We start from the raw sequence: 9,110 nt of genomic DNA, 5'->3' as shown, positions 1-9,110 counted from the left end.
TCTGCGTCATCCACAGCTGTACAGAGGGTACCTTCCGTCACTTGCGGCGGGGGCTGGGGTCTCTTGCTCCGTCACTGCGGCGGGGGATGGGGTCTCTTGCTCCGTTACTGCAGCGGGGGCTGGGGTCTCTCACTCCGTCACTGCGGCGGGGGGCCGGGTGGTCTCTCTCGCTCCGTCACTGCGGCGGGGGCTGGGGTCTCTCGCTCCGTCACTGCAGCGGGGGCTGGGGTCTCTCGCTCCGTCACTGCGGCGGGGAGCCGGGTGGTCTCTCTCGCTCCGTCACTGCGGCGGGGGCTGGGGTCTCTCACTCCGTCACTGCCGCCGGCGGCCGGGTCTATCTCGCTCCTTCACTGCGGGGTGGGGGTCTCTCTCGCTCCGTCACTGCAGCGGGGGGTGGGTCTCTCTCGCTCCGTCACTGCAGCTCGTTCGTCTTCTTGCAGACACCAACAGTGATGGTTTCATCGATGAGCAGGAGCTGGAGGCGCTCTTCACCAAGGAGGTAAGTGGCCGTCCCAGCGTGCACAAACGGGCTGCCTCTCGTCGTGCGCCCGCCGACGCGCGCTCTGTACAATGCACTGATGTCCGCTGGTTTCTTGTAGCTGGAGAAAGCGTATGACCCCAAAAAATGAGGAGGACGACATGGTGGAGATGGAGGAGGAGCGACTACGGATGAGGGAGCACGTGATGAGCGAGGTGAAGTGTCACCAGTCTGACGGACAGGATTAGCCACGCCCCAACCAGCCCATGCTCCGCCCATATTAGCCTAGCTGGCGTAAAGGCCCCAAAAGTTCCAATAGTTTTGACACAACTTCCGAATTGCGCATAAATTTTGCAACTTATTTTACATCTCACAGAACACATGTCCCCCCCCCCGTATATACTCACAGAACGCATGTACCCCCCCCCTATACACTCACAGAACACGTGTCCCCCCCCATACACTCACAGAACGCATGTCCCCCCCCTATACACTCACAGAACACGTGTCCCCCCCCTATATACTCACAGAACGCATGTCCCCCCCCCTATACACTCACAGAACACGTGTCCCCCCCCTATACACTCACAGAACGCATGTCCCCCCCCCTATACACTCACAGAACACGTGTCCCCCCCCTATACACTCACAGAACGCATGTCCCCCCCCCTATGCACTCACAGAACACGTGTCCCCCCCCGTATATACTCACAGAACGCATGTCCCCCCCCTATACACTCACAGAACACGTGTCCCCCCCTGTATACACTCACAGAACACATGTTTCCCCCCCTGTATACACTCACAGAACACGTGTCCCCCCCCTTATACACTCACAGAACGCATGTCCCCCCCCCATACACTCACAGAACACGTGTCCCCCCCCCCTATACACTCACAGAACGCATGTCCCCCCCTATACACTCACAGAACACGTGTCCCCCCCTGTATACACTCACAGAACACATGTTTCCCCCCCTTATACACTCACAGAACGCATGTCCCCCCCTATACACTCACAGAACGCATGTCCCCCCCTATACACTCACAGAACACGTGTCCCCCCCTATACACTCACAGAACACGTGTCCCCCCCCCTTATACACTCACAGAACGCATGTCCCCCCCTATACACTCACAGAACACGTGTCCCCCCCTATACACTCACAGAACGCATGTCCCCCCCCTATACACTCACAGAACGCGTGTCCCCCCCCCATACACTCACAGAACGCGTGTCCCCCCCTATACACTCACAGAACGCGTGTCCCCCCCTATACACTCACAGAACACGTGTCCCCCCCCCGTATATACTCACAGAACGCATGTCCCCCCCCCCCTATACACTCACAGAACACGTGTCCCCCCTATACACTCACAGAACGCATGTCCCCCCCTATACACTCACAGAACACGTGTCCCCCCCCCCCCGTATACACTCACAGAACGCATGTCCCCCCCCGTATACACTCACAGAACGCATGTCCCCCCCTATGCACTCACAGAACACGCGTGTCCCCCCCCGTATACACTCACAGAACGCATGTCCCCCCCCGTATACACTCACAGAACGCGTGTCCCCCCCCTTATACACTCACAGAACGCGTGTCCCCCCCCCTTATACACTCACAGAACACGTGTCCCCCCCCTATACACTCACAGAACGCATGCCCCCCCTATACACTCACAGAACGCGTGTCCCGTCCCCCGTCCCCCCCGTATACACTCACAGAATACGTGTCCTCCCCCCCCCCGTATACACTCACAGAACGCGTGTCCCCCCCCGTATACACTCACAGAACACGTGTCCCCCCCATACACTCACAGAACGCATGCCCCCCCTATACACTCACAGAACGCGTGTCCCCCCCGCCCCCCCGTATACACTCACAGAACACGTGTCCTCCCCCCCCCCGTATACACTCACAGAACGCGTGTGTCCCCCCCGTATACACTCACAGAACGCGTGTCCCCCCCTATACACTCACAGAACAGTGTCCCCCCCTATACACTCACAGAACACGTGTCCCCCCCGTATACACTCACAGAATGTGTGTCCCCCCCCCGTATACACTCACAGAATGTGTGTCCCCCCCCGTATACACTCACAGAATGTGTGTCCCCCCCCCGTATACACTCACAGAATGTGTGTCCCCCCCCGTATACACTCACAGAATGTGTGTCCCCCCCCCCGTATACACTCACAGAATGTGTGTCCCCCCCCGTATACACTCACAGAATGTGTGTCCCCCCCCCGTATACACTCACAGAATGTGTGTCCCCCCCCGTATACACTCACAGAATGTGTGTCCCCCCCCGATACACTCACAGAACGCGTGTCCCCCCCCCCCGTATACACTCACAGAACGCGTGTCCCCCCCCCCCGTATATACTTACAGAACGCATGTCCCCCCCTGTATACACTTACAGAACGCATGTCCCCCCCCCCGTATACACTCACAGAACGCATGTCCCCCCCTATACACTCACAGAACGCATGTCCCCCCTATACACTCACAGAACACGTGTCCCCCCCCGTATACACTCACAGAACGCGTGTCCCCCCCCCGTATACACTCACAGAACGCGTGTCCCCCCCCCGTATACACTCACAGAACACGTGTCCCCCCCCCCCGTATATACTCACAGAACGCATGTCCCCCCCCTGTATATACTCACAGAACGCATGTCCCCCCCCTGTATATACTCACAGAACGCATGTCCCCCCCCGTATATACTCACAGAACACATGTCCCTCCCCCTTGTATACACTCACAGAACGCATGTCCCCCCCGTATACACTCACAGAACACATGTTCCCCCCCCTGTATACACTCACAGAACACATGTTCCCCCCCTGTATATACTCACAGAACACATGTTCCCCCCCCCCCGTATATACTCATAGAACACATGTCCCTCCCCCCTTGTATACACTCACAGAACGCATGTCCCCCCCGTATATACTCACAGAACACATGTCCCCCCCCTCGTATACATTCACAGAGCACATGCCCCCCCCCGTATATACTCACAGAACACATGTTTCCCCCCCCGTATATACTCACAGAACACATGTCCCCCCCCCCACTCCCCCGTATATACTCACAGAACACATGTCCCCCCCCCGTATATGTCACGCTGTCTCAGCGTACAGGGGGGTCAGGGGCCTATGCTGACCCTAGACGGGGGCCCTGACTAATCCCTCAGCCTGGAGGTACTGTTAATGGTACAGAGGTCCAGGCCGCCAGCGTAACCCTAAACTCCTGAATATCCCTGAACCTAAGTAATCTAGTCCTGAGAAGGACCCCGATCACAACAATGGGGAACAGGATAGAAAATGCCCAAAACACAGTACTAGACAAACGAGACAGTACAAGGGGAAAACCAAAAACCACCTTGCATACAAAAACTCACACCACAATTACAGAGGGAACAACAACAGGTTAGGAGATAAAGAGAGGAAGGGAACAAACCACACCGCATACTCCTCGCTCCAAACTCCACCAAACATCGATCCGCTCTGAAGGTCTGCAAGAAATGCTTTCACCGACAACTTCCCTATCAGACCAGCAGGTATTTGAAGGAATCCCAATACTGCAGCATTAACTGCAGCTGGGCGAGGCTGAGCCTAGTCAAGCACAGAGAGAGAGAATTAACTCCCTCCCAACCAAAAAACACAGCACCAAAAACTCAGCTACGAGAAGTCAGGCTGTGTAGTCGCGACTATCTTCGTGGCGACACACCCATGACAGTATATACTCATAGAACACATGTTTCATCCCCCTGTATACACTCACAGAACACATGTTTCCCCCCCTGTATACACTCACAGAACACATGTTTCCCCCCTGTATACACTCACAGAACACATGTTTCCCCCCCTGTATACACTCACAGAACACATGTTTCCCCCCCTGTATACACTCACAGAACACATGTTTCCCCCCTGTATACACTCACAGAACACGTTTCCCCCCCTGTATACACTCACAGAACACATGTTTCCCCCCCTGTATACACTCACAGAACGCATGTCCCCCCCCCCCTTGTATATACTCACAGAACGCATGTCCCCCCCGTATACACTCACAGAACGCATGTCCTCCCCCTGTATACACTCACAGAACGCATGTCCCCCCCCCCCTTGTATACACTCACAGAACGCATGTCCCCCCCCCTGTATACACTCACAGAACGCATGTCTCCCCCCCTTGTATACACTCACAGAACGCATGTCCCCCCCCCTTGTATACACTCACAGAACGCATGTCTCCCCCCCTTGTATACACTCACAGAACGCATGTCCTCCCCCTGTATACACTCTCAGAACACATGTCCCCCCCCCCATTGTATACACTCACAGAACGCATGTCCCCCCCCATTGTATACACTCGCAGAACGCATGTCCCCCCCCATTGTATACACTCGCAGAACGCATGTCCCCCCCCATTGTATACACTCACAGAACGCATGTCCCCCCCCCCATTGTATACACTCACAGAACGCATGTCCCCCCCCATTGTATACACTCACAGAACGCATGTCCCCCCCCCCATTGTATACACTCACAGAACGCATGTCCCCCCCCATTGTATACACTCACAGAACGCATGTCCCCCCCCATTGTATACACTCACAGAACGCATGTCCCCCCCCCATTGTATACACTCACAGAACGCATGTCCCCCCCCCATTGTATACACTCACAGAACGCATGTCCCCCCCCCCATTGTATACACTCACAGAACGCATGTCCCCCCCCCATTGTATACACTCGCAGAACGCATGTCCCCCCCCATTGTATACACTCGCAGAACGCATGTCCCCCCCCCATTGTATACACTCACAGAACGCATGTCCCCCCCCCCCATTGTATACACTCACAGAACGCATGTCCCCCCCCCATTGTATACACTCACAGAACGCATGTCCCCCCCCCCATTGTATACACTCGCAGAACGCATGTCCCCCCCCCCCCGTGGCTGTGTCCTCTGCTCCCCCCCTTCCCTGTGGCTGTGTCCTCTGCTCCCCCCTTCCCTGTGGCTGTGTCCTCTTCTCCCCCCTTCCCTGTGGCTGTGTCCTCTGCTCCCCCTTCCCTGTGGCTGTGTCCTCTGCTCCCCCTTCCCTGTGGCCGTGTCCTCTGCTCCCCCTTCCCTGTGGCCGTGTCCTCTGCTCCCCCCTTCCCTGTGGCTGTGCCCTCAGCCCCCCCCCCCCCGTGGCTGTGTCCTCTGCTCCCCCCCTTCCCTGTGGCTGTGTCCTCTGCCCCCCCCCCATGGCTGTGTCCTCTGCTCCCCCCTTCCCTGTGGCTGTGTCCTCTGCTCCCCCCTTCCCTGTGGCTGTGTCCTCTGCCCCCCTTCCCTGTGGCCGTGTCCTCTGCGCCCCCCTTCCCTGTGGCCGTGTCCTCTGCGCCCCCCTTCCCTGTGGCTGTGTCCTCTGCGCCCCCCTTCCCTGTGGCTGTGTCCTCTGCGCCCCCCTTCCCTGTGGCTGTGTCCTCTGCGCCCCCCTTCCCTGTGGCTGTGCCCTCAGCCCCCCCCCCCCGTGGCTGTGTCCTCTGCTCCCCCCCTTCCCTGTGGCTGTGTCCTCTGCCCCCCCCCCCATGGCTGTGTCCTCTGCGCCCCCCTTCCCTGTGGCTGTGTCCTCTGCTCCCCCCTTCCCTGTGGCTGTGTCCTCTGCCCCCCCATGGCCGTGTCCTCTGCGCCCCCCTTCCCTGTGGCTGTGTCCTCTGCCCCCCCATGGCCGTGTCCTCTGCGCCCCCCTTCCCTGTGGCCGTGTCCTCTGCGCCCCCCTTCCCTGTGGCTGTGTCCTCTGCTCCCCCCTTCCCTGTGGCTGTGTCCTCTGCTCCCCCCTTCCCTGTGGCTGTGTCCTCTGCTCCCCCTTCCCTGTGGCTGTGTCCTCTGCTCCCCCTTCCCTGTGGCTGTGTCCTCTGCTCCCCCTTCCCTGTGGCCGTGTCCTCTGCGCCCCCCTTCCCTGTGGCCGTGTCCTCTGCGCCCCCCTTCCCTGTGGCCGTGTCCTCTGCTCCCCCCTTCCCTGTGGCCGTGTCCTCTGCTCCCCCCTTCCCTGTGGCCGTGTCCTCTGCTCCCCCCTTCCCTGTGGCCGTGTCCTCTGCTCCCCCCTTCCCTGTGGCCATGTCCTCTGCTCCCCCCTTCCCTGTGGCTGTGTCCTCTGCTCCCCCCTTCCCTGTGGCTGTGTCCTCTGCTCCCCCCTTCCCTGTGGCTGTGTCCTCTGCTCCCCCCTTCCCTGTGGCTGTGTCCTCTGCCCCCCCCCTTCCCTGTGGCTGTGTCCTCTGCCCCCCCCCCCCCATGGCTGTGTCCTCTGCTCCCCCCTTCCCTGTGGCTGTGTCCTCTGCCCCCCCCCTTGGCCGTGTCCTCTGCTCCCCCCTTCCCTGTGGCTGTGTCCTCTGCTCCCCCCTTCCCTGTGGCTGTGTCCCCTGCCCCCCCCCCCCCATGGCTGTGTCCTCTGCTCCCCCCTTCCCTGTGGCTGTGTCCTCTGCTCCCCCCTTCCCTGTGGCTGTGTCCTCTGCTCCCCCCTTCCCTGTGGCTGTGTCCTCTGCTCCCCCCTTCCCTGTGACCGTGTCCTCTGCTCCCCCCCCCCCCCATGGCTGTGCCCTCTGCTCCCCCCTTCCCTGTGACCGTGTCCTCTGCTGCCCCCCCCCCATGGCTGTGTCCTCTGCTCCCCCCTTCCCTGTGGCTGTGTCCTCTGCCTCCCCCCCCATGGCTGTGTCCTCTGCTCCCCCCTTCCCTGTGGCTGTGTCCTCTGCTCCCCCCTTCCCTGTGGCTGTGTCCTCTGCTCCCCCCTTCCCTGTGGCTGTGTCCTCTGCCCCCCCCCCCCCCATGGCTGTGTCCTCTGCTCCCCCCTTCCCTGTGGCCGTGTCCTCTGCTCCCCCCTTCCCCATGGCTGTGTCCTCTGCTCCCCCCTTCCCTGTGGCTGTGCCCTCTGCTCCCCCCTTCCCTGTGACCGTGTCCTCTGCTCCCCCCCCCCCATGGCTGTGTCCTCTGCTCCCCCCTTCCCTGTGGCTGTGTCCTCTGCCCCCCCCTTCCCTGTGGCTGTGTCCTCTGCCCCCCACCTTGGCCGTGTCCTCTGCTCCCCCCTTCCCTGTGGCTGTGTCCTCTGCCCCCCCCCTTGGCCGTGTCCTCTGCTCCCCCCTTCCCTGTGGCTGTGTCCTCTGCCCCCCCCTTCCCTGTGGCTGTGTCCTCTGCCCCCCACCTTGGCCGTGTCCTCTGCTCCCCCCTTCCCTGTGGCTGTGTCCTCTGCCCCCCCCCATGGCTGTGTCCTCTGCTCCCCCCTTCCCTGTGGCTGTGTCCTCTGCCCCCCCCTTCCCTGTGGCTGTGTCCTCTGCCCCCCACCTTGGCCGTGTCCTCTGCTCCCCCCTTCCCTGTGGCTGTGTCCTCTGCCCCCCCCCTTGGCCGTGTCCTCTGCTCCCCCCTTCCCTGTGGCTGTGTCCTCTGCTCCCCCCTTCCCTGTGGCTGTGTCCTCTGCCCCCCCCCCCCCCATGGCTGTGTCCTCTGCTCCCCCCTTCCCTGTGGCCGTGTCCTCTGCTCCCCCCTTCCCTGTGGCCGTGTCCTCTGCGCCCCCCTTCCCTGTGGCTGTGTCCTCTGCTCCCCCCTTCCCTGTGACCGTGTCCTCTGCTCCCCCCCCCCCCATGGCTGTGTCCTCTGCTCCCCCCTTCCCTGTGGCTGTGTCCTCTGCTCCCCCCTTCCCTGTGGCTGTGTCCTCTGCTCCCCCCTTCCCTGTGGCTGTGTCCTCTGCTCCCCCCTTCCCTGTGGCTGTGTCCTCTGCCCCCCCCCCCCCCATGGCTGTGTCCTCTGCTCCCCCCTTCCCTGTGACCGTGTCCTCTGCCCCCCCCCCCCCATGGCTGTGTCCTCTGCTCCCCCCTTCCCTGTGGCTGTGTCCTCTGCTCCCCCCTTCCCTGTGGCTGTGTCCTCTGCCCCCCCCCCCCATGGCTGTGTCCTCTGCTCCCCCCTTCCCCATGGCTGTGTCCTCTGCTCCCCCCTTCCCTGTGGCTGTGCCCTCTGCTCCCCCCTTCCCTGTGACCGTGTCCTCTGCTCCCCCCCCCCCCATGGCTGTGTCCTCTGCTCCCCCCTTCCCTGTGGCTGTGTCCTCTGCCCCCCCCTTCCCTGTGGCTGTGTCCTCTGCCCCCCACCTTGGCCGTGTCCTCTGCTCCCCCCTTCCCTGTGGCTGTGTCCTCTGCTCCCCCCTTCCCTGTGGCTGTGTCCTCTGCTCCCCCCTTCCCTGTGGCTGTGTCCTCTGCCCCCCCCCCATGGCTGTGTCCTCTGCTCCCCCCTTCCCTGTGGCTGTGTCCTCTGCCCCCCCATGGCCGTGTCCTCTGCGCCCCCCTTCCCTGTGGCTGTGTCCTCTGCCCCCCCATGGCCGTGTCCTCTGCACCCCCCTTCCCTGTGGCTGTGTCCTCTGCGCCCCCCTTCCCTGTGGCTGTGTCCTCTGCTCCCCCCTTCCCTGTGGCTGTGTCCTCTGCTCCCCCCTTCCCTGTGGCTGTGTCCTCTGCTCCCCCCTTCCCTGTGGCTGTGTCCTCTGCTCCCCCTTCCCTGTGGCCGTGTCCTCTGCGCCCCCCTTCCCTGTGGCCGTGTCCTCTGCGCCCCCCTTCCCTGTGGCCGTGTCCTCTGCGCCCCCCTTC

The 9,110-nt window shown here is 61.5% G+C and overlaps 1 protein-coding gene across 1 annotated transcript in view; it reads left to right on the top strand.

Moving 5' to 3' along the window:
• NUCB2 (nucleobindin 2) overlaps window positions 1-9,110 on the top strand; it is a 68,524-nt gene that overhangs the window by 25,429 nt on the left and 33,985 nt on the right. The window contains 3 exon segments of the mRNA XM_073659043.1: window positions 441-499; window positions 600-617; window positions 619-693. Of these exon segments, the coding sequence (XP_073515144.1) occupies window positions 441-499; window positions 600-617; window positions 619-693 (152 nt within the window).

Source organism: Phyllobates terribilis, unplaced genomic scaffold (assembly GCF_046119375.1).
Source record: "Phyllobates terribilis strain yellow unplaced genomic scaffold, ASM4611937v1 Scaffold_13__5_contigs__length_258822181, whole genome shotgun sequence".
NCBI lineage: Eukaryota > Metazoa > Chordata > Amphibia > Anura > Dendrobatidae > Phyllobates > Phyllobates terribilis.
The sequence above is the reverse complement of the archived record's forward strand: the minus strand, read 5'-3'. Positions and strand labels throughout refer to the sequence as shown.